The sequence below is a fragment of the Dermochelys coriacea genome, chromosome 26 (genome assembly GCF_009764565.3).
Source record: "Dermochelys coriacea isolate rDerCor1 chromosome 26, rDerCor1.pri.v4, whole genome shotgun sequence".
NCBI classification, from domain to species: Eukaryota; Metazoa; Chordata; order Testudines; family Dermochelyidae; genus Dermochelys; species Dermochelys coriacea.
The window spans coordinates 11901800-11923593 of NC_050093.1; the positions used below are offsets into that span (position 1 = coordinate 11901800).

The 21794-nt window shown below is 40.3% G+C and overlaps 1 protein-coding gene across 2 annotated transcripts; it reads right to left on the reverse strand.

The window, feature by feature from the left end:
* Window positions 1-999: 999 nt before the first annotated feature.
* On the reverse strand, window positions 1000-21767 carry MXD1 (MAX dimerization protein 1). Of its 2 annotated transcripts, none has more exons than XM_043503187.1 (6): window positions 21142-21622; window positions 20137-20236; window positions 14080-14109; window positions 8366-8480; window positions 6017-6176; window positions 1000-5915 (listed from the first exon to the last, which is right to left on the reverse strand). In XM_043503187.1, exons 1-6 carry the CDS (start codon window positions 21230-21232, stop codon window positions 5731-5733), a joined length of 681 nt encoding a protein of 226 aa, XP_043359122.1. In that variant the 5' UTR covers window positions 21233-21622; the 3' UTR covers window positions 1000-5730. The 2 variants fall into 2 exon arrangements, with proteins under 2 accessions (XP_043359122.1, XP_038240574.1); XM_038384646.2 differs by having other exon boundaries at window positions 1436-5918; window positions 21142-21767.
* Window positions 21768-21794: the final 27 nt, after the last annotated feature.

Here is a 21794-nt window from a genome sequence, read left to right on the forward strand (position 1 = left end):
AGAAAGAGAAGTGATTGTAAAACCACAAAAATTGCATGGAGACTTGAGGGAAGGAACAAATCCTGAAGCTACTTTTTAAAATATAAGCGTTATGATTAGGTTTCAAGTTGACAGTCTCCAAACAAGGAAGGAACTGCATTGCTTCAAGATGACCAAGAACTGGATCTTATCGAAGTTGTTTAACTCACAGTGCAGGTTCTAAGCAGCTAGGGCGGTATCTTCTTTTGTACAGTCAGACAAGCTGGGAAAAGTAATCTCTTTTGTTGGACCAACTTCTGTTGGTGCAAGAGAAAAGCTTTCAAGCTCCAGAGTGCTCTTTCTAGAGTGCCAAGCCCATCAGTGTTGAACGCTATCTAGTTGGGACTTTCCAATGAAGTCACACTCCTGCACAACTATCCAATATGCACAGTTGCGACCCCATCGCAGAGATGAAGTCACGCCCCCTTCCCACTATATGGCTGGAAAACGTTGATGCATACAGACACAGGCGGGTGTAGACCTGAACAGAAGGGGAGAAAGTTCTAAACAACCCCTTCCCTTCAGCAGTTGTCTGTGGTCCTCTCAAGCACTTTGCTCACTTCATTCTGAGGAATCTCAACTGGGGATGCCCAGTATTCAAAATTGAGATTTAGTACAAAAAACTGGAAGCAGCTATTGGGGGACAAACCACTGCTGAAAGGGAAGCCGAAAGAGTTAGTCCAGGCAACATTTAAAGGTTATTCTTCCCCTTACCGTCATTAAAATTGAATGGGAAGGGAATAACAGTGTTTTCCCCCTACTAATTTCTTGCCTTCTAGAAACGGTTTTCAAAAGTGAATAATGTGATTGCAGGTGACAATTTTTGGATGCCCAAGAGGCCATAATGAGTTTCAGCAATAGATTGCTAGTAACATTTTGACTGCCATTTACTGAAAGGTACCAGACAAAATCAGTGAAATTGTTCATGCCACAAGGCATTTTCTAGTCAAACCAGAAGAACACTAGGAGGACGTGTTTCTCTTTAGTAATGAAATAATTTATTACGTAACAGTTGAACAATACAGAAGTATACATATACACAGCAAGGTCTTCTAAAACATGTAGTTTCTAAAAATGCATGTGCTAACTTTAATAAAAAGCACCATTATATGGTCTTGACACAGGATTCATAATGATGTGGTATTTACATTAGGAACTTAACATCTGGAAACAGAATTCCTATTCTCCCACCTGCTTGCTCCCCTGTTTACTATTTGGAAGACTGCCAAAAATAAAACTGATGGTTCAACAGCAGTGTTGCTAAGAGCACCAACTTGAGAAGGGAGATAGGCAAGTTTGGTTCTTTTATCAATTTGAAAGAAAAAACAGCACAAATAGAACTGGTCAAAACTCCAGGTTGCTTAAGGTTTGGGCACTTTAGAAGACATAGGTACTTGGATTTTTATTTTTTTTTTTGGCAGTCATGCAACAGCTATTCAGCAAATAGCAACTGGGTAGAACTGCCTCAGAGTTTATTCTTTCACCTGAACAACATGGTACAAAAAAAAAAAAACTTCCAAATAAATAAAAAAAAGAGGGATCAAGTTTATTATACCCCAGATTTTTTAACAAAACAAAACAAAAACTGGCTATAACCGAGATGCTTGAACACTAGATGACTATTTGGGGCTGGAATTTTTTGGTGATTTCTTCCATACCCTAGAGATGTCTACTCAGCTAGCTATTTACGCAGCTGTCACATGTTTCAATAATGCTTCGGAAGGAGGTACCTGTTTCTACTACTAGACAGTATAAACAATTTGCAGACCAAGCAGCAATAAAAAAAGCAACAGAATATATACACTTTCAGGGGAGCAGATACATAGCCTGGCAAAAGCAGAATTCTTCCCAATACATTACAGTGTCAAAACCTGAAATTTGTTACAAAAGGGGCAAAAGAAGAACTCAAAGCCCAAACATATTGCTAGATAGTATTTCAGATGCCTGTTTCATCTAGTTCACACACTTTGAATGAGAAAGGGAAAGCCACCATACATTATAACATAGGCTCTCTCTTGCCTAGGTTTGTAGGCCTAGTGCACAGATTTGTAGTTTTGGAGTGACATCAGATAGAGAGCTTTCTTTTTGTTTTCAGAGCCAATATAGCACTGTAATGGGTTTGGGACTGGGGGAGAGAAGTGCCTTATTAGAGAACAAAGTGCTAACGTGGCAATTGGCAGACCATGGCCTGTTAACGTCCAGAGCTCAGAAGTGTTTCAGATCATCTTATAAGATGTTGTGAAGTTAGTGGCACCTATGGTGCTGCTCAAAAAAGTGCTCTTTGAATTTTCATCATAAATTGGTATTAGCAATGACCCTGGAAATTCAAAAGATGTGACTATCAGCACCGTGAAGAGTTGAAAGCTCCGCTTTGTAGAAGAAATTAGATTCTGGGTGCTCAACACTCAGGAAAACAAGCTCAATAGGTACAAACAATACTTTAGGATGTTTAAGACAGACCATCATTAACACGTAAGTTACTGCAATTTTTTCTTCTCTGCTCTGATTATTAAGTGCAATAGTTTCTGATTTCTCTTCCAATTGAGTGTGTGCTTCATTTCACCATTTTCACTGAAACTTAGTTACTGATGGCAGTATTTTTTTAATCTGCCCTTTTCACAAGAAAAAAAGTGTGTTTTATATTCACACACATCTGTGCAACTATCAATCGTAAACTTGGAATATACGAGTAGTCCCTCACTCCCCTAACAATCTACAAAATTTTTTATTTTCTGCAGCTTATTTAGTAATAATGCTGGTGGATCAGTGAATTCGAGGAAAAGGCTGGCAAAACAGAAAAATGCTACCATTTCAGCAGCCTTGGAAGTAGACTTAGCTGCCTGAGGCTTGGGCTTGTTGACTAGTAAAGAGGACCAGAGAGATTTGAAGCTGCCAAGGATGGTCCTAGCCAATACAAAAGTGGCCTTGGAGCCCACAGTAGCAAAATTTACTGCACCCGCCTAGAGTTTTGGAAAAAGACATCACATATACCCTTGTGTCAGTTTTGACATTAGTGCATCATTTTCAAAGTTTAACATTTTCTATGCCATCAAAATTGAGAGGACCACATCCAAACAGTGCAAAGGTCAAATAATTACTGTTTTATATAGGGACAAAACACAATATTTCACAAAAAAAAAGAAGTAGTTAACTCAAAAGGCACAACAATTAAAAACCCCTTATGCTGAATCCTTAAGACTCGGTATTTCTAAATTAAAAAAAACCACATACAAAGTACACAATTTAATATTTCAGATATACCTCTCTGACACTTTCCAAAATATCTAAAGTTACTTTACTACCTTTTTAAAGGTCACAATATCTGCAACTCTAGGTTTGGTTTTGTGAGGCAGTTTATGCAACACTTATTTGAAGGGGGAAAAAAGCAAGAGGTCTCAAGGAAAAAAGAGATATTGAGCAAAGGACCTCAAAGTGCAGATATTCAACATTTTTTTTTTTTTTTTTAAGTTTACAGGTTTTGAGCTAGCTCTCTGAAGATTCTCTGCTTGTACTCAGGAAGCAGGCTTAAAAATGCAAAAGGCATACAAGTTGTAGTTCAGTGCAAATCTGCTGGACATCTGAAAATTCCAGCTGTTTAAAAAATATTCCTTTTTTTTTTTTTTTTAAACATAGCGCACACAAAGAGAATATACTTTGGAGATTTTTAGCAATCCACTAGCCCCATTTCCCATCTTTTCTTCTTTTTTTAAAAGAGGTCAAATTATCCAAAAATAGCTTGAGGATATTTTAAGAAAACAAGTCTCATTTTATATAGTTTGCTCATTTGCATTTTACAGAGCGTCTTAGTGGCTTTTGGCAGCTTGACTAGTTCAGTCTCATGAACTGCATTTTTAAAGATTGCAGGCAAGTGTGAAACCCCACTTTTGTTGACCATCACTAAATAAGCTACATAGCCCTTTTATATAGTGAAATTGCTCAGTTGGATATTAGGGCTTCTCTGGTCACCTTGTACCAGCTGGTTGTATTACCGGAATCAAATATTGAATATTCATTGTGAGGAGTTTGCCAAGTGGGCTGAATATAAAGACCTTAAAATGTTTCAAGCAAAGAGGACTGAAGAAATCTGTCTACATATATCTCAGTTAGCCGACCTCTACATACAAAGTTTCCAGAACATCTATAAAAGCACAAAGTCATAAGAATGCATCTTCATTACATTAATTTTATATAAAATGAATAAATACTATTTATAGATCATGTGTATTATGTACATTTACATGTGCTCTATTTAGCTTAAATGAAAATGTTGCAAGGTTGAAAGCCATATTTTTTGGGGAAAATATTAAAGTTTAAGCTGGCAACAAAATCCTTTATGAGCCAGTTTTAGAGTGCCTTATAATTCAGCCAGGTGAGGAAATGCTTTACTGTGAATAGCACTTCACTGAATAATTGTAGTAATGTAGTATTAGCAACATCCTGTAAAATGTGCCCAATCACTGACACCCAAAGTTAGCACAGCTAGCTTTATCACTCAGTTATTGCTAAAATTGTAGTAAAACAGCTTTGAAGAGGACCAAGCATTGCTTATAGAAACAAATGAGGCATAATTATTTTTGTGCTAAAGGGATTGAGATAATCTTTGTTCATCTCTCTGAGGTAGAAAAGAATTGTCCCAGAGATGAGAAGCAAGAAAAACTTCTAGGAAAACTTGCCTAGAACAATAATATGCAGCTGTAATGCAATGAGGTCACAATAAATTGCACTAGAGAAATAGTACCATTTGGGTTTAGGTATTAAAGAAACTGGGATGTGCAAGGCTGAAGACATCCTATCAAGGTATCTGCAAGAGGTGGAGCAGTATATCTGTATTGCCAAAGTCTTGCAGCCCAATCCTGCAAGGTGCTGAGTGCCTACACAGTCTTGCAAGAGCTGCTCAGAATATCCCAAGATTGGTCCCACTGTCCCGCACTAGTTAAAACTCCCATTGTCATTTGCTGGCTGCTAATCTGAGATACAGTTCAATGGGGTTACTCTTGAAAGTAAAGGCCGCAAATACACAGCCCTTTGAACTTTAAGTCAATGGGAGTTTTGAATGAGTTAGGTCAACAGGACTGGGTCAGGTGGTAATATAGCTACACTACTAAAAATGCAATATCCATAACATATAGGAGTAAATTTCCAAAGCAAAATCTCTAACGATTGCTACATAATTCTCACAAGTATCAGAGACAGGACAAAATGCTCCACATTCTACTTTTGAAAGTTTAGTCCATCCATTTCCAGATCTGTACTACGAGGAAGTTGGGTTCCCCCTTCAGATTGCTGATCAAACAAAGTTATGTTTAGCCACTAGTTCTGGATATTAGATACATTGTGTTGCTAAGCAAAGACAAGGTAGGTCTAGAATACTAGACAATAACATCAAGGAAAAAAAAAAAGAAGGTTTTTTAGCTCTCTATTACTGCTAAAATATTCTTGGGTACTTCAAAATTTGGTTGGAATGTACAGTCTCACAGAGATGAGTTTACTGACAGAAAGAGAAGCTAGTGGATGCAATCAGATGTGTGCTCCAGAGAGTAGCTTATAACCCACAACCCTATGCACTGCTTCAGGACTTAGGCAAAGCTGATTTTGCTAACGTTGGTGGTACATTAAATTTACGTGCAAGAGAATTGTGGGACGGTCCAATATACTACCTAATAAGATCCAACAGGGAAACTGCAATGGATGGAACAGCTACTTAGTTGCTTCTTATAGACTGAGACAAGGCTTGTGATTGTTCTGCAGCTTTAATCTCTTAATGCCAGAGCTGGAATAGCCCTCATCACTACAGATGCTCTGCATGCTTCCTCTTTCATCCGAATCACTAGGACAGCTGCTGCTCCAGTCTAGGTCTCCCATTAGATAGTCTGTGCTTTCGACATCCACATCAATTTCTTCTGTAAGCAAAAAAAGAGTAGTATTGGAACAACCTGATAAAGTATTTTAAGATTTCAGCTACAAGTATAGATATTCTTAGCCAACTGAGGTGACTCACCTCTGTCAGAATCTGAACGCTCTGAAGAAACAGCAGACCCTATACTGTCCATTCTTATTCTTTCTATGCCCAGCTTCTCCAGTTGCCTTTCCAGATGCCGCTGTTCTCGCTGCAATTGATCTATTTGGTGTACTGCTTTTCTATCATAGTCTTCAAGCTTCTGTGGGTTAAAAGGCATTGTTAGTCCTTCTGGACATTATGGACTAAGGCCAATGTTTATTAGCTCACACACTTAAGCAAGTGGCCTAATTTTCAGACATGGGTGCTCAGCACCTTTGAAAGACAGGTCGCTCAGTCACCTAAAGCCATAGTTAGGTGCCTAATGAGAGGTACTTGCCTTTGAAAGTGCTGATCTACATTCTACACATTTTAAAATTTTCTGTATTAGGAGGTAGCTACGAGACAAAGAAAATTTTAAAAGGAAAACAATTGAAGCACATAGTTCAAGTGAAAAATATATCTGCTTTATTACACCCTTAATTGTGCTGTCAGTGTTTCACACTTGCTAAAGGGTTGAGGTTTGTGTTGCCATCTGTACACGGAGCATCATCCTGTGTTGTCATATGTACTGTGACCATCTCCACTCATCTCAACCAAACAAGACTTTGGTCACCAATAAAGGTGACTGCCAGGTAAAGATGTTTTCAAAAACCACCACCAAAGTTATTCCAAATGCCCCACATACCAATGCACATTTGCTTATTCAGAGCAGGAACTCTGAACTCTCAAGACAACTCATCTCACCCCTCCCCTTGTCTCCATTCCACTCCACCCCAGTATACTGGAAGTAAACAGAATTCATTAGAATTTACAGAAGCAGACTTTTCCTGTTTATTTGGACAGTGGGAAAGAAATGAAGTTTGGGTGTTCTCATAGAGTGGCCACAATGGAGGAAGATTTTTTTCTGTAGGGCTCTGGTGCAGGAGCCAGATCTCACAGGACCCTGTTAAGAGGTTAGAATTGAGCTATCGCTGGATTAGAATTATCTGATGGCCACATGGGGATGTGTATAAATAATGCTTCCCTCTCAAAATTGTTTTTATGCAATTATCGGGCAGTGTCTCAATCCTATTAACATACATTCCAAGTCTTTGATAGTCTGATTACAAATAGCTAACTGACGCCAACCAAGTCCCTCCATGCCACCCCCTTTATCTTCCACTTAATACTATGTAATCTGAAAATATTTGGAATTGCTAAAGATATCAAAACCATCCAACTGAAAGTTAAACATTTGCTTCCTTTAAAAAAAAAAAAATAGCTACTGAACAGTACAAATATTGAGAAACTCTTTGAGGCACAGATTATTTTATATTTGTACGATGCCCAACAGTATGAAGGTCCCAACCCTGACTTAGGCCTCTTGATGCTACGGTAAAATACGCGAGATGCAACATTAAAATCATGTCCACAGATAATTCTGGCGAGAAAAATGTGTATACAAGGAGAGTGTCTTGGTTCACAACAGCCCGAGTCCACAAATGCTCCGTCAGCCAGTTTACTCATGTTTGAAAAATATTAACCAACTAGCATCTATAAGTTACAGCATCACAATTAGCTTAGAAATCAAAGCTTTTTTCCTCCGTCAGGATGCTATTGTAAAGCTAGTATTGTTATATCTTGACTCTTGGCTAGGAGAGAGAGATTTCTTCCTTTAAACAGTAAGATCTTCAGATATGCAAAATTCATATTGACTCCATGTTTCAGTGTGTGTTAGTGTTTTCCTTGAGACAAATCACAGCATCAGGACACTGATGTTTCTCAACAAAAAGTATAAAAGAACAACTTTAAAACACTTATTATAGGGTCAGAATAAAACCCGATCTTAGCGTGCTGAGCCAAGATCAAAGGGTTTCTACTTTCCAGAGCACTGAAGCTTTTTGAATCCACAAAAGTGACCCTCTTGGGAACTTTTCTCCCATCTCTTCGCTGGCAGTGGCATAGAGCTTCACCCTGCTATTTTAAGCACTGACCAGTCCAGCTACAGCTAGTGGTAAGAAACAGTCCATCCAGCGGATACTTATTTTTAGGCCCCCCAGAGAGACTGAGAAATTAAGTTAAAAACTTTTAGACGGAACTGGTCTTAGTCACTGATTGCGACAAAGAACATCAGCAGGACATTATTTTGGGGAGCAATCATTGTCACTTTCATCCCTTTGCCATTTCAGTCATATGTTTGTAGATTACGTCTCGTTTGCAGGAGACAGACTTCAGAAGTGGACATAACTAAGGAACTGGTCCTGAAACAGGATTTTATCCATACAATTTGTTGTCAAGCAATTGTTTGTACAGCACTTTATTCAGTAATACTTGGCATGCTCACTTATGATTAAACTAGCTTGAACTCACCTTTATGTGCAATTTAGCTTTTGTTAGTAAACTCAGTGTAGTATGTCTATTGGATTCAGGCCCAAGTGGTACCAGCCCTTTCAGCTTCTCCAGACACAACCGCAGATGAGCACGTCTGTAAAATCCAAAGTTCATACATCATGCTAAATTTTCATTCTGTGGTCAACAGCAACTAGGTCAGATTAGGCATCATTAAAGAGCACCTCACATGTGCAAGCAGCTATGGCAAATATAACAAAGGTAAATAATACAATTGGTGACAATAGCAGTTGGTAATTGGGATTGGAAGAATAAGGCTATCCATTCCTTTCTATTTTTGGAATAGTGCATCCTGGCATAATTTCAGATGCATTTTCTCCCTTAGAGCTGTGCTTTGAAGCACTAGCATTCCAGAAACGGAGATACTTTTTTCCAAGCCATTGGAAATTTCTCCAAAGAATTACACTGGAGAATGTTAAGCGGCGGGGGACAAGCTAGAGAAAAATTTCAACATACAACTCAGTATACCCAAGACCATCTTCGTGCATATTAAAACGCAAGAACTACATCAGTCATTAAGATGGTATAATTAAAAATGAAAACAGGAACAGCAACATCACATTGCACATCATGTAAAGCCCAATGCATGCTTTCCCCCCCCCCACCAATCAGCTCTCAAGTGGTATATAGTTTCCCTACTCTACTGCAGAGTAACTACTGTGACCATCTACTGCAGGTGCTACCATGTGAGGTAGAGCAGGTACACATCACCTTATTTAACACAGACAATCTCTTCCTTCAGCATTTCTAGCCATATCCACGGCTGGTTACTAAGACCTTGTCTACAAGAGAAAGGATTTGCCAATATAGCTATGCTGGCGAATCCTCCTAGCTTTGACACAGCTTATACTTGTAAAAGAGGGCTTTTGCTACTATAGCTTATCCTAGTTCCCTGAATAAGGATAGTTATAGCAACAAAAGGACTTTCGCCAATATAAGCTGCATCTACACTAATTGACATACCTGTGCCAGCAAAAACACTAGAGGGTATGATTCCCCTCCCCTCCCCCCAGTGTAGCTATGCTGGCAAAACTTTTAAGTTTAGACCAGATCAAACATTTCTCATGACAATCTATAATTCCGCTTTTGTGGACCTTTCCCTTTCTGCACCATTTACTACAACAGGTTGTTTATGTCCCCAAGTTTCAGGTCAGTAAACAGATTAATTCCACGTACAATAATAATGATCCTCCAGGCTAAGACTGGTTTTAATGTTAAGGGGAATAGTCTTTTATATCAGATAAATAAATGGCTACTCTCAGCTACAAGACATGTTGCCACTTATAGATTCATAGATACTAAGGTCAGAAGGGACCATTCTGATCTAGTCCGACCTCCTGCACAATGTAGGCCACAGAATCTCACCCACCCACTCCTACAAAAAACCTCACCTATGTCTGAGCTATTGAAGTCCTCAAATCATGGTTTAAAGACTTCAAGGAACAGAGAAGCCTCCCTCATGTGACCCATGCCCCATGCTACAGAGAAAGGCAAAAAACCTCTAGGGCCTCTCCTATCTGCCCTGGGGGAAAATTCCTTCCCGACCCCAAATATGGCGATCAGCTAAACCCTGAGCATACGGCTAGATTCACCAGCCAGATACTAGAGAAAATTCTTTCCTGAGTAACTCGGATCCCATCCATCTAATATCCCATCTCAGGGGATTAGGCCTATTTACCCTGAATATTTAAAGATCAATTACTTACCAAAATCACATTATCCCATCCTACCATCTCCTCCATAAACTTATCGAGTAGAATCTTAAAACCAGATAGATCTTTTGCCCCCACTGCTTCCCTTGGAAGGCTCTTCCAAAACTTCACTCCTCTGATGGTTAGAAACCTTCGTCTAATTTCAAGTCTAAACTTCCTGCTGGCTAGTTTATACCCATTTGTTCTTGTGTCCACATTGGTGCTGAGCTGAAATAATTCCTCTCCCTCTCCTGTATTTATCCCTCTGATATATTTATAGAGAGCAATCATATCTCCCCTCAACCAGTCACAGTCCAGCTCTGCCATACATGTATAGGACCTTGAGCCAGTGACTTAGGCCTGGTTTTCAGCAGTGTCAAGCACCCACAGCTCCCACTGTTACTCATAGGAGTTATGGCTACTCAGCATCTCAGGGGGAAGAAGCCAAGCCCTTCATTGTCTCACCACACCTCCAAGGCAGAGTTAAGTAAAAGCTCAGAGCTTTTGAAAATCCCACCTATAGGGTATGTCTACACTGCAACAACACCTGCAGCAAGCCCTAGTCAGCTGACTAGGGCTCAAGGGGCCAGGCTGCAGGGCTGTAAAATTGCAGTGAGGACAATGGGACTTGGGCTCCTGCCTCAGCCCTGGGACACTCCCGCTTCGTGGGGTCCCAGAGCCCAGTCTCCAGCCCACAGAGGATAAATGATGCCTTATGCATTTGGCGAGAAGGAGATTTGCAACTAGTGTTGTCAAGGATGACATCAGCTGCAACTGAAGGCTTACCTGACACTGCTTCCTTGGTGCACCAACTATTTTCACAAAACTTCACCTCATCATGTTAATTCCATTGACAACTGTAGCTCCTCTAATGTAGCATGTCAATATTACACAGCTTTAAACTGCAAATGCACCTTTACAAATGTTTCCTCTGTCTAACTTTGTTTATTTCCCATCAGCCAGTTTCAGATCAATTGCTCTGGTGTATACATCTCCATTCATAAACAATCAATTTAGTTAAGCTGCATCCTTATCAAGGCTATGCTACAGTATTCAACTTCCACTACAGGAGTTCTCTAGCACTTTGACAGTGGTTGGAAGTCCATATAGAGGGTACACTGTTTAGTCTAATCTTTGCACATAAGCAAATGCCCAGTTGCTTTCATACAGCAGCTATGTGGATGACAATATGCAGAGCTAACTTTTTAGATACTCAAGGAAATAGCTTCACTAGGATATTGGGAGCGAGGATAGTTCCAAGACAGGTGAGTTTCAATACTATTCAAATGCTTTTGTTGATCCTGACATTTAGGTCACATCATTTGGCAGTGGTTGCAATATAACCTGTCTTTGAAATGTCTAATTGTCATAAGAAGCTTCAAATTGAGATGTTGCAATTATCTGCATATCTTGCTCTAAGCACACTACAAGTTAAACAATCATTTCCACTGTAGTTCTGAAAGCATTTTATGTAAACAAACAGAGTGGATAATCTTTACTCCTAGGGTAAATCCAATGCTGGGGCCCAGTGATGAATCCCTGCTTAATACGGTTTACAACCCCAAAATAAGATCTCCTTCCTTCTGAACAGACTTATCCAACCTGCCTTAATGGAGTTACACAACAGCTGTCTGAAGTACCTACAGAGGTATTACAACTATGATCCACAATACTTAAGCGGGCATCAGGTTAAATTCAAAGTCACTTGTTAGAAGTCAAACCCTTAACATTAGGGAGTTTGCACACACTGTGCAACAGAAAGAGAGATTCCTTGAAATCTGGCCTGTCACTCTCCATGACCCTTGATTTTCCAGCTCCAACATCTACTTTTAAAGCATATTTCAACCTCATTTTTAAATAAGTGACGATATAACCGCAGTTTTTAGATTAGACAAAATTCTCCCATTGGCAAAGCCAAATTCCTCAATTAATTTGCTGTCAGAGAGACAATTGACCTTTCAAGTCCATTGTAATGCAGGTAACCAGATTCCTCACATTAAAGATAGTGCTTAACAACAAGCCTAATTTTCATCTTGGATGCAATGTGGTATGTATCTAACCAGAATTTAGCCCCAACTATCAACTTAAACCAGTTCCCATACTATTAAAGTTCCAAACAGATAACCAATGTTGACTTCAAAATTAGTACTTCTAAACATCTGCAAAGTCCTAACAGCTTGATATTAACCCTTTGTGTACAGAAATGTAGAGGAGCCACTTTAAAGTCTCCATAAGGCATCTAAGCAGTTAACTTTTGAGACTAGTGGCAGTTAAAGTCTTAGACATCAAAATATTCACTCCTACATGTACAACAATGAGAGAACAACAATTTTATTTAGAAAGAGAATACATTTCAGAGAAATACACTGGCTGTTTTCCTAATCACCTTTTTGATAAGAGCTTAAAATAAATGACATTTGCTGTACTTCATTGTTTGGGCAACAATATAAACAGGATTTCAATACAGCTATGGTGTAGTTGTTACTGCAGAGTAAGTAGGCGAGATGCAATGCATTCAGTAATTTTTAAAGTATTTTTTCTTCAGTTTCTGAGGTTTTCAAGTGATAATTTTGTGACTAGTTTAGATTCTGGAGTATTTTATCCTGTTCTCTTCTGACCTCAGTCATTTTGGACCTACACTGGATACATCACAAGCCAGGCTAATGAAACAAGTTAACTGGCAACAGACAATACCATACCTGCAACATTTGAGAGCAGAATCAGACTTTTGAAGAGGAAATGGAGAAGCTTATAAATGGTACAAAGGCAATTTTCCATTAAGCTACTAAGATTACTGAAGTCCATGTCTAATAAACACAAGTTCTCTTGTATTGATGCTTCCCATCTAGTAAAATACACAAGTAGTATTCTGGAAAGCAACCACCCAAAAGCTTACAAGGAACTCCGAGAGAGCTAGCTAACGAGAAATTTGCAATTTACATCTTGTAATAGAGCATCAAAAAGCCATAGAACTATTATGGTAGGCTGGGGTTTCCCACTAATGGAAGCATCAGCTTGTCATGTTTTTCCCAAACTACCAAGTTACTTATAGAAGCACCACAAAACACGAGGATACCTCACTTTACAACTGCAAGTGTTCATAGCCAGTAACCCTTCTCCCAGCCCCCTTCCTCCCTGAAAGAAGTACACTGACTGAGCCACAAGAACTGAAAACAAAGTTTAAGCCCTCTTATGCAGTCCTCCAGTTTTAAAGAGTTATAGTCTTTAAAACCATGTTGTTGTATCTTAACTGCAAAGTACGTTTACCAAGATACAGGGTAAAAGGGCAGATTTAATGATCCCACAACCCTGTCAAAACAGCCAACAAAAAACAGGTTAAATTCTGTGTACTGCGAAGGACACAAATAGTGTGGTAGTTGATCAGATGAGCGGTCTATCTAGACGTATGTACCCTAACAGAAGGTGACCAGAACCAGAGGCTTCAAGGAAAGTTCCAAGAAACACTGCCGAAAGCAGTTATGGAATAACTGTACATGGGGGTTATGAGGAAATGTTCCCGATCAGCGCTTAGACTCTGAAAGATGAAAAGCATATTCCAGGTAAGAGGCCTTAGAAGATCTGGGATTGATGAAATCATAATTCCTAGAATAAGTAGTCTCTAGTTGCTGTAATGAACACACCTGCGCTCACACGGAACTGTCCATTCTCCCCCACATTGCAGTTTATGCTTGCTTACTACAGATAGATGTTGTGGAAGTATCTCCTGCTTTCTGACCATATTAGTTTCAGTTTAAAGTGACATTTTAGCTTACCCCGCCTATCCCCCTGCCAAAACCCAACTTCAATAAAAATGAACTCTTAGATTTAGAGGCTGCTCAGAGAATCAGTCTTGCCTGAGGATGTACCTTGCATATCCCCCTGATATTACTGCTCCATTGAGGAGGACCTGGACAATCCCACTGGGGCATGCAGGGGAATGCGATAAAAGTAAGTGCAAATACTTAATGAATCCTACAAACTCACCTGTTCTTTTCCATTTCATTGTGCGTTGACCTGAAAGATAAACAAGGAATTAGTTATTTAATGATTATCAATTGCAGATAAGTAAAGGAAGGTACTGTGATTAAGAATATCAATGCAACAGTTTTTGTAACCATTCACTGCAAGAGCAAGCCACTAATCCACTTCAGAGAAAGCTGCTAGCTACCCTGGGGCAGCAAAAAGGTTAGAAGCAACCAGGACGAAGCGAAGAAGTGTGGAGCAACACAGTATGGGTTTTCTGACAGCAAAATGGCAATATAAGCCCAGAAAGAGCTGCAAAGCCAAGTGCATGATGGTGGTGCAAACGAAAAAAATGTGGTTATTTTAGCATAGAAAGAGAAAGGCAAATTACCCCATCTTAACACTCTATTTGACATCTAGTCAATTAAGAGTCAAGCGTAATTTCAGACATGCCCCCGAGTGCATTGCCAACTGGTGGTTTGGAGAGGATTTTTAAGTATCTCTCTCCCTATTGCTGTGCAAAAGATTCCCATCATGAGAGAAGCCAACTTTGCATTTTATCAGGAGTTTACATATGAAGTAAGAAAACAACCGAAGAGATGGAGAAAAGTTGCCTGAATTTTGTTACTCTTAGGTGGTATTTGTAACTTTTGCTTGAAAACACTGTTATATGGTTTGTGTCTTTAAAAGTTATATTGCAGAATAGAATATGGTTTTAAGTAGCACCTTTAACATGAGATATCACAAAATAATGAGGTAAGTATCATAACACAACAATAATTAATACACTAGCAGACAAGTGCTCAAAACAGTTGGGATACCACACCCTAATGTCGATGCATCTGAAGTGGGGTTTTTTACCCATGAAAGCTTATGCCCAAATAAATCTGTTAATCTTTAATGTGCGACTGGACTCCTTGTTAACTTTTACTGAATTCTTAACTTTTGCTTCCAGCTTTTCATAAAGGATGGCATCTTGAACAGTGCAGCAATGAGCATGAACCAGAAATTTGATCTCACGGCCTATTGATACCAATTGAACCATGTGACTTGTACACTGTATTCAATCACTAAGTCACCAGCTTTGCAGAGAAATAATATCCTGAAGATCAGGTATGTGAATATGGGAGAGCTGTAGAAACCTTTTCCAGACGCTAATAGACTATAATGCATTTCATTTTTAAATAGAAGAATGACACATTAAATTTGAGGTTGTAGTCTAGATTGGTATTGAACTGGTTTACAAATAATTCAGAAGTTCTTCCTTCTCCCCTCACAAGATTTTAGGGAAACTGTAACAAAACAAGAACTATTGTGGGGTTCTCTTAGAAATAAAACCCAGAATAACTACAGAGATTTAAATAGTTTTCAAATTAATGTTGACTTGATGTTGAAATGAGGACTCCTAATATATGCACACATGCTCATAACAGAAATCTGCTACAACTGCTCTTTAAAGCTTTAAATGAAGCCTGTTATCGTTCAGGGACAGCATTACTGTGGGACAGAAAACCCAAAGGAAAAACCACAACCATGACAAAGGAATGTATATATCTGAAGCCTTCCATCTGATTTACCCTGTGCCCGAGCCAGAGAGCGCCAGTTTCCCCACTGTTTTCTAGAGGTTTCAATAAACTAAGCAGATTTTATTGTTAAATAGGCTAGGACCTTATACTTTGAGGACACCGCAAATTATATGTTTGGTATTTTTACTCGCTTGCAATCCCTCATAGAAACTTCATTCATAATATTTCATAATGGTTTGATCTTAGTTTGGTAAGCTATTCCCCCCCATTGTTTTAATGACATTAATTTTAACACAGTTCCTTTTGTTTACTTTCGGACTGCATTTCAGAACAGATCACTTTAAATAATGCAAACATTTAGTTTCCAAACAAATTTAAAAATCACAAGATATTTTGATTTCAATTGAGAATAAAAGGTCCATATTTCTTAGTAGATCATTTAAATGGATGCACATTAGTCTGATATGTAATGGAGACACAAGTTCCCCTGCCAGAGCATCTGTAAATGGCTGAAAAGAGGACATATTTTTGGTTCCATCAGTTTCCCCATCTGACCCTTCTGGATAAAAAACAGAAATAAAGAAGTACAAGTTTGAGCCCTTCCTCACCTCCCAGTTATGAGTTCCTGAGTCCAAGACATTACAATGAACTTGTAGTTTACTAGCGGACTGTTGCGTCATAAATAGGACATATCAATTCAATATTGGTACCAAAAGTTACAGATGTCAGTTACAAACTAAACTAGTTTGTTAATAGAATAAATCCTCTCTGGACTCAACTGTGTCCAGGAACACATTACTAATGGTAAGTTTTATATGCAAAAATATAGTTCTATTAGCTGGTGAATTCTATTTTTACAACATAAACCTTAAGGTGGATAGTTTGTATATTACCATGTAGACAAGATTCTCAGCTCTTAGTGATAAACATTAGTTGCCTTTACTTGGAATGTATTCAAAACCATTTTTATCTGAAATGAAAAGGCTGAATATAACAACTTCAAGAAATGTTAGTGTTTTGTTTGACAGTTTCAAAGCAACATTGATAGCAATCAGTTTGTGTTCAGAACTCCAAACAAACAGAGACCATTTCCAAGAAGTTAATACAGAGAAAGGCATGGTAACCAGACCTGCAGTAGCTAAGGGGCTGTGCAGTGTACATAGCACCCATCTTCTTTCCCTTCCAAAAGAGAAAGGGACAGTGTGTCTAACTGACTTGTCTACAGGAGCCACTGCCACATTTTTGTGAATTGCAGTGTTGCAGAATTTCCATTCCAAAGATGCAGGCTTAACCATGCTTATGGCACAGTGACAGGTCTGCAGACCTAGCATAAAATGCCAACCTTAAACTCAATATAAAAAGGTATCCTCACCTCTCTTCCCCTCTCCCTGACAACCAACAGACAGACCATTTTATTGTCTAATATCAGCTAACAATCATACTAGTCACACAGACCTATCTATCACTATACTATAGTTAATATTGATCACATTCTAGAGTGTAAATGCAGAATTTGGGCATGCAACTAGGATTACTTCTGAACTTTGACCTTTTAATGAACACCTGTTCCATTACAGATACAGGAAAATGGCTGCACCATTATTCATATGAACTCAGTATTAACTCATTCCATTGTAACGTAGGCCAGAAATAAGTTATTCTTGCTACGCTGAGACACCTTCACAATTGGCGTTAAAGGGAAACTATCAGCTTGTAATCTAATCTTTAAAAAGAATTAGAAGTAGCTTCAGGTATTATACATGGGGCCACTTGCCAAGCTGTGTTTTACAATCAGGTGTTCCTATTTAACATATGCCTTTTTCCCCATTGCAGTGAATGTTTCACACAAACAGGAGATAGAAGACCTAATCTGCCCTCCACTGAAATCAGGGGGAGTCAGGTGGGCCTTAAAAGACTACACAGATGAAAGACTGAAATTGACTATACACAGAGCTGTCCAGCAGAGTAATTGCCCATCTCTGTGCCCCTGCCCAATAATAATAATAATAATAATAATAATACTTCAGCTATTGTAATATCAGGTATTACTTAAACTAAGACAAAATCTATGTTTAGTTAAAAAGTTTAAAGGGACACTGCCAACTTAAGAATCCCCAACTGTTTAAAACAAGGAGTCATTTCACATTTCCTAATGAAACAGGAAATATTTATTCCCTAGACAGAACAGCTAGGAACAGGCCAGCAAGAAAGGAAGTGCTCACCCAGACGATATTTAGAGATGAATTTGCTCACACTACTTTCTGTCTATCGTACTATTTCTCCATTAATTATGATTTGATCTTTAGGGCACTTAATGTATACATAAGAAAGAGCTCGCTCCTCAATGCCAACACTGCACACCTTTAAATACACTATTCCTGCAGGTCAGTTACAAAGTTGAGCTTTACAATCTTAACTATTAAAATGAATTGGAATTACAGAATTCTGAGAGACAGGCTGAAAAAAATGCTGATTTTCACTAGATACAGTAAGAGGTAGGTCAGCTCTTGTACTGTCAACCTCCATTTCTAAAGGATTTCTAGGGTATTCAGCTGCAAGAATATCTCCCTCTTGACCCTTTGACCACACTCCTGTTCCTGTTGTTCATTAGTTATCCCCTGTAATTATTTGGTTTTCCAGGTCCTGTGGACCCCCCCTTAGGCTGGGGGGAGGGGGGGATCCTTTAGCAGTGGTCGGGCTTCACCCGCCCACTTCCTGGATTCCAATAAGACCATCCTATAAAAACTGACATACAAAATCTTGGCCCAGAAGGTTTAAAACAAGGGGGGTGGGGAAGCATTTGTAACATCCTTCAGACATCTTTCTGTATTTGCATTGTGAAATATGTCCTTCTTAGTATAGAGATGCAAAGGAGTCATCAGGACTATTAGACTTTTCTCTATCTCTGGTCAATATACTTACTGTATTAGACATGCATTGAAATGAAAGTCTACAGCCCAAGTAAGATTCCAAACATTGAGGTTGGGAAACAAACCCAAGTTCAAAGTTCGCACTGAAATTCCATCCTTTTGCTATGCTGTACCTAAATATTGCAGCACATATGGTGTACATCACGTACTGATCGTAGGCCACTAGCCATAGTCAAAACAGAGTGAGTTAAGGACAGAGATTTAACTGTGAACTTCCTGGTTTTTATGAGTCTCCATCACAGCACAAGCATTATCTAAAAAGTAGCAGTTTGCATTTATACATACTACTACTAAATGGAGAGAGTTGCTAGCACCAAAAAACAAGACAGGAACTTGAGTTTTAACCTGCAAGTCTTCAGGACCTAAAAGTCTTCCCTAAAAAAAGGCTTGCAGAAGTTGCTGATCCAATTTAAAGTTCAACAGCTTGGACTGAAATGAATTTGGATGGATTAAATCCCAGCAAAACATCTCCAGTACTAGGTGATTTAGCATTTTTAGCTGCCCCAAGAACCAGATGTATATTAAATACAAGATGAATAATCTGTAGCAAAGCTCTAGATGGATTTCAAGATGAACAATAAATAAATCAGGCTGTCAAACAAAAGTGGCACTGGAAGCAAGACTTAATCTAAGTGTCAAACTAGAACCATGTCACTTTCTGCACTCATTCATATAATTTAGCTTTAGTTAAGAATTCCTGCACAAACACTTAAAGTGAAATAGAAAATGTTAGAAAATTTGAGTCGAACATTGCACATGAATCTTGAATGAAAGATAAGACTCCTTCAGTTTTCACATTAGCTGTAGAAAAAACAAATTTTTATCATGTTGCATGGCAAAATTCCACATGATTTGTTTCCTGAGAAAAAATAACTACAGCAAAAAACGACAGTTTCTGTTCTTTAGAGGTTTCCCTAGAAAGTAACTAGTGTCAAAAAGCTTGACTATGTTAATGTATTACAGCAGTTAAACATGCACACTTATCTCAGTAAGAAATATCATACATTTTACCTTTGAGTATCCATGCTCTAGTGGAAAAGTTTTATTTCACTGACATAAAAAGATATCTGAACAGCTGTGTTAAAAAATACTTCTGCTTTCTTAAAGTGCCAAAAGCAAAAAGTTTGGGCCAAATTTGACTGAGGTATTATATAATTACAATATATTACCTTTATTATAAGCACATCATGCCTCACTTAATTTTTTTAAAATGGTTTGCATTGAAACTAAATAGGACACCTGCAGTGTGTGCAATCTAAACATTAAACCATTGTGTTAAAGCAGAAAAGCCTAAATACACAGTTGACTGAAAGCAAAAGTGAAACTGAGTAGAACCTTAATTTCCCATGTTAAAGATAGTAGTAAAAAGCCTAAATAAATTACGAAACAGAACGTTTTAAAATCCGAGTTAACACAAGGACTTGGTCATGTGAGAAGACACATAGTGATAAAGAAACCTTTAATTAAAAATATCACTGTATGGTGAGGTATAAGTTGACAGACATACCCAACGGTTTCTCAGAGCTATAATCATACTAGAAATGGCAGAATTTTGCACCACAAGCTTCTGCACAAGTCAGATCTCACACACACAGATGCAAGTACCATACATTTGCCATTACCTGCTACTACTGCTGTTTTTCTTGGACTTGCTTCTCCGTTTTAAGGCATCTCTGTCCTTGTTATTGTAGGGTAATATAGAGGCATAGCCATGTTCAGCTTCTAAAAAAAAAAAAAAAAAAAAAAAGCCAGGGTTTCACTTGATCATTAAGTTAGCCCAAAACATACAGACATCCAGGAGTATTCGGGGGTGGGAGGAGAACGTATTTGAAAGTCCAAAGGTGGAAATCAATAAGATTACTTGGTTATCTGCTGAAGAACAACACACAGAGCCTAAAACAAAACCGGCCAGGTCCAGGGAATCCATTGTTTCCAGCTCGGGGATGACATGCCCACGCCATACATGGGGGGAAACCACGTAGACGGCAAGCAATAGGGATTTGGAAGAGGGGGGGGAGATCTGGAAGATGGGTTGTGTAGGGTCCCTTTCTCCCCATCCCATATAGGGGGATCTCCAGGACACTTGTTTCTCGGAGGGGACACCCCTGCATGGGAGGATCTACGCAAAGAGCCAGGGCGTTTGTGCGCGGCGGGATTATACCCCACGAGTTGCAGCGCGTGCCTGGGGGGGTAAGGATCTTTCCACCGCGCCCCCCCCCCCAATGGGCGATCGGGGGGCGGGAGGGGGGGGGAGCCCGTGGGGTGGGCGATGGTCACCGCTCGGGATGGGATCCTGGCTCCTGTCGGTCCCGCTTTTTGCCGGGGGGGGGGGGGGCGCAGGTCGCTGCCTCCTCGGGGTGGGGGCGGTCTCCGGTCAGCCCCCCCCCCATCGGGGAGAGCTCGGCCGCGGCGGCTGCTCCCTGGACCCTCACTCGCCCCGGGCGGGGGACGGGAGCCGGAGAGCGAGTCCGGGGGGGGGGGGGGGGCGGCATCTCGTTCGCTGCCGACTGGGATCTTCGGGGGGGGAGGGGGTGTCTCTCCCGGGGGGCGGTTCCCCGGTCGTTCCCGCGGGGAGGGGCCGTCCCGCTACCCCCGAGGCCGGGCGGCTGTCTCCGGGGCGCCGGTACCTCGCTCTCTCCGCTCCAGGTACTCGGCCGCCTCCAGCAGCATCTGGATGTTCACACAGACCCGGGTCGCCGTCGCCGTCGCCGCCGCCATCTTACGCCACTGCCGGGGCCCTGCGCTCGCCCTGCCGCGGAGCCTCACGGAGCAGCAGCTGCAACAGCCGGTCTCCACAGCCCGAATGTTTATCCCCCTCCCTCCGGCTCCGCTCTGACAGACCCCGGGCAACCAACCCCCCCTCCTCGCAACCCATCCCACTGCCCCCTGCCAGCGCGGCGCTCATTGGAGGCCCAGAACCGACTCCCAGCCTCCCATTGGTCTGCTCAGATAAAGACCCGCCTCTATCCATTATCCTCACCTATGATTGGTCCCTTTGTCCATATTCCCGCCTCCTGAGTATAAGCCCTCCTCTTTTCTTTCATTGGCCCAGTAGCCTTAGATCCCCGCCTATCCCCTCGCTACCTCCTAATTGGCCAAATCTTAGGAAGCACCGCCCTTTGCGAGGTCCAAAAGGACAACTGCTCTAACAGCCCCACCCCCTCTCCACTTCGGAAGCTACGATTGGCTAGGACTTTCATGGTTCCGCCCCCCCCCCATTCTTCTCCAATAAGCTTAGCCAACTCTGCCCCACCCCTTTCTCCGTTTCTTACCTCTGATT

Bases quoted from the DNA above. Each gene is read 5' to 3' on its own strand.
- MXD1 (XM_038384646.2), bottom strand. From the start codon at position 21,232: ATGGCGGCGGCGACGGCGACGGCGACCCGGGTCTGTGTGAACATCCAG. The intron at 6,177-8,365 runs GTGAGTTCAAGC...TTTAACCCACAG, and splicing joins AAGCTAAATTGCACATAAAG to AAGCTTGAAGACTATGATAG. The intron at 5,919-6,016 runs GTGAGTCACCTC...TTTTGCTTACAG, and splicing joins GCGTTCAGATTCTGACAGAG to AAGAAATTGATGTGGATGTC.